The sequence below is a fragment of the Dipteris shenzhenensis genome, chromosome 18 (assembly GCF_047967505.1).
Source record: "Dipteris shenzhenensis isolate YYH24624 ecotype China chromosome 18, Dip_SZ_1.0, whole genome shotgun sequence".
NCBI classification, from domain to species: Eukaryota; Viridiplantae; Streptophyta; class Polypodiopsida; order Gleicheniales; family Dipteridaceae; genus Dipteris; species Dipteris shenzhenensis.
Genome location: NC_141613.1, coordinates 41733226 through 41736904, shown reverse-complemented (window position 1 = coordinate 41736904; position 3679 = coordinate 41733226). Strand labels below are relative to the sequence as shown.

Sequence of the window (3679 nt, the reverse complement as noted above, 5' to 3'; positions counted from 1 at the left end):
AGGAGGGATGACGTGGGCCTACGCAGGTTTCTAAGTTAGGGAGCTAAGCACTCTCTCTCTACAACCTCTCTCTTCGCACTCTCTCTCTAGAGCTCGCTGGATGTTCTCTCTCTTCGGGATTGGCATGTTTCAGTGTTTCTCTCTCTAAAAAGGGAGGTGTTCGAGCCATATTTCAATCCTCTGTGTTGCCGGATTGCTCATCATCTTCCCGGTGATGAGCCACGAGCTCCTTCCCAGCCATAGCGCCCACATGTGTTCCTCGCCTCTTTTCGCATTTCTGCTGCTTCTCCATCACCTTTCCCCTGCTCTTTGCCTCCGCCCATTATCTTATTGCCTTCTCCTTGTATCTTATTCCTCCCCCCCCAACCCCTCTCCCCAGCTATGGCTTCCCCTGCTTTCCCCATCTCGCTCTCCTCCTCTGCCGTCCCTCGTGCTCCTACTCTGCCCAAATAGCTATCGCTCTCATCGTAGCTATCTAGCTCGCCTCCCTCTCCTTCTTAGCCACCACCTTCCTTAGCTCTTCCCTCTCTGGCCTTAGCACCATGACTGTTGCTCTTAGCAACGATACTTGCCTCCGCGAACGCGCCCTCAAAGGCCAAGCGGTTGAAGAGCAGCTTTGGAGTTCCCTTCCAGACGATGTCGTTGACAGGATTCTTCTCTGGCTGCCCCTTGCAAGCAAACGCCGCTTCAAGCGCGTTTGCAAATACTGGAATCTTGCGCTGTCGTCGGACAAACTCTTGAGCTATACGACGAGCATCAGCGATGGTAGTCACTCCTTCCTGCTCTGCACGACGGGCGAATTTGCCTGCGCGCTCGATCCCTCCACGAACACCTGGCGGAAGCTGTCCAAGCCTGCATGTCCTGCTACTTCGATCCTGGCAGCTGGGGGAAGTCTCGTGTGCCTGGGAAACCAGGTATCGGAATGCAGGGTCCTCTCCGCATGCAATCCATTGACAAAGACTTCGACAGTCTTACCCAGAATGCCTCGAGTGGGCTTGATTCACAAAGTGGCAATTGCCGTCGACGATTCTACAAACGCTTATTTGATTGTAGTTACTGGTGAGGACGGTTGCAATTTTCGAGGTCGTCATGTGTATAGGCTGCTCACAGACGTGTATGATTCCATATCTGGTTCTTGGAGGGTGGCTGGTGATGCATTGCCTGACGCGAAGTTTGGCTCTGACCCGGGTGTCTGGTGCAATGGGCTTTTCTATTGTATCACAGAACTTCCATACGGACTCACGGCCTTCGACATTTCAAAGGGTCGTTGGATTGAGCACCAAGTGCAGATGCCGGAAGGCATTTCTTCTCCGTCGTTGGTAAGCTGCAGGGGTCAGCTGCTCATGGTGGGCACTCACAGGAACCCACTGCAAAGCTCCTCAAGAAGCGCCAAGGTGTGGAGTTTATGCCATGGAAAAGCATGGCAGGTGTTCGACCAGATGCCGGAAGATCTGTTTTCCGAGTTCATGTCGCATCTTACAGTTCATACTCCTCTAGTTTGCGCTGGAGTTGGGGACCTTGTGTGCATAACTTCTCACCTAAGCCCGACTATAGTTACTTTTGATGTCAAAGGTAGGTCATGGAAGCAGATGCCCTCAGACCCTCTGTTTCCCAAATGTAGGGATTCCCATTTACTTGGATTCTCATTCCGGCCAGAATTTGATTTCATTTCTTGAGGAATTTGTTTGGTGACACATGATCTTGTACATTCTTGGTCTGTAACAAACTGTAGTTATTCCGTCCGCAAGCTGACGGTTTGGGACTGTACAGTTGCCTCTTAAGGCATCATATAATGAATTCTGCCAGCTTTTCTTGTTTCTATCCTCATAGCTTAGTTTATCAATTTGTTTTGTCGAGCGCCGTACGCTGTGAGCTCCTTGTTTGTTCTTTAACTTCTCAAGCATCTACTTAAGTTTTTATGAATTATCTCCGTTCTTGACCGGTTCTTGCTCGGTGAGTTTTAGAAGATTGTTATCTCACTGCACTTGTAAAGTGGCGGTCGTCATGACTGTTTACGGTGACAGACGAAATGTAACCATCATATCTACTTCACCATGAGTTGTCGCAGTTCCAGCATTGTGCCTCAGCACTGATATTCCCATTGCTAGTCTTTTTGCTAGCAAGTGCATCACCCACAGTCTTTTTTTGGTTGTATTGTCATTGTCTCAGTTTCTGGTAGCATGGCTCTATCGTTGGTGGCTATGGAAAGCCATGTTGCCCGCAAATGGTGATGAGCCTGGCATTTGGATTGATGGAGATGATTAACACGGGCTTTCGTCTGTAGAGCTGAAGACGATGATTCTCCTATTGGAAAAGGATATCCACAAAATTTGTGGAAACACTAGAAGCTGAGCCTATCACAGGGCCAAATAAGATCAGCACGTAGATGCGGCACACTGGTTATTCACGTATGCATTTGAGGGAGACAGCAAGCTGTTCTTTTCTGGGGCAGTCTGAAAAGACATTAGAGCACAACTGTAGAAAAAGGGTACTGCAAGTAATTTTCTTTTCTCTAGTGACTGGTTATGGCTGCCTTGTAACTTGTAAGCCTGTCAGCAAATATTAGGCAGTATTCTTCCAGTAGCCTTGCAAGGTGCCCGATGAAGCATGCAAGTCTTTGCACGAAGTGATCCATGTCCCATCTTTGAGGAAGAACCTATTTTTAGTAAACAAATGCAAGCTTGAAGTTGCAGAGGGACTCCAGTTTTTGTATACTTGACCATGGTCTATTTAATGCATCTGGGCAGTGGCTGGACATGGGCGGGCAATCTTGCCCATGGGCGGTGCCCATGGTGCACGAGTCTGTAAATACCCTAAGAGTACAAAAAAGGTGAAGCTTTGTAAGTTGTGCTCAGAAGTAGAGCCTAAGGTGCATTGGGGAGCCAGCTGGAGACGACAGAGACTGTATTACATAATGAGCTTAAGTCTTGCATCCAATTACGTTCAGGTAAAAAAATTTGCTACCTTCTTAAACAGGACATCATAAGCTCTGCACTCTTTTAAGAATTGTAAGGACTTGGTTTGAAAAGCAAGTTGGAAAATGCAGGAGTACCTCTCCAAGATCTGTTCTCTTGTGCAATAAAGGCATTAATAGGCATTCCGGTTCTATTTTGTTTCTGGCTGAGAAATGAAATGATCTACCAATGTCTGTTGGAGATTGTCACGATTTGTGGGACAGCCAAGGAGAAGTTTTTCCTGTAATTTCCTATTTTCATAATTCTGAAAAGTTATCCCTGGGATCTAAAGTCTCCACAAGGCTGGCTGGCTGCACCGAGAGGAGATGAGGCATCTTGGTTAAATGGTCATAGTGGTCAGGTGTTCATATACCCGGGAAAAATCTCTCTCATCCTCCATGTCATTGGTGTTGCACATCTTGCAAACCTTGCCTTCTCCTGAATCCCTTCCCTCTGCCAATTCCAAGGTCATCAGATCCAACCTGTATTTTCCTTAGGTGATGATGATGTGTGTATGTGTGCACGTGCACGCGAGCACCAATTTCAAGATCATGAGATCCAACCTGTATTTTCCTGAAGTGATGATGATGTGAATTGTGTGTGTGTGTGTGCGCACTAAAAAAATGTGTGTGTGTGTGTGTGTGTGTGTGAGAGAGAGAGAGAGAGAGAGAGAGAGAGGGGGGGGGGGATACCCTGCTGCTTGACTAGCTTCAGCCTATTAAGCG

General features: G+C 47.6%; 1 protein-coding gene across 1 annotated transcript; it reads left to right on the top strand.

The window, feature by feature from the left end:
- The first annotated feature begins 218 nt into the window (after positions 1-218).
- On the top strand, positions 219-1798 carry LOC147891242 (F-box/kelch-repeat protein At5g15710-like). Its single transcript, XM_087389742.1, has one exon. The coding sequence runs from the start codon at positions 543-545 to the stop codon at positions 1674-1676; it is 1134 nt and encodes a 377-aa protein (XP_087245868.1). The 5' UTR covers positions 219-542; the 3' UTR covers positions 1677-1798.
- Positions 1799-3679: the final 1881 nt, after the last annotated feature.

Coding starts and splice junctions, on each gene's coding strand:
- LOC147891242 (XM_087389742.1), top strand. CDS start 543: ATGACTGTTGCTCTTAGCAACGATACTTGCCTCCGCGAACGCGCCCTC.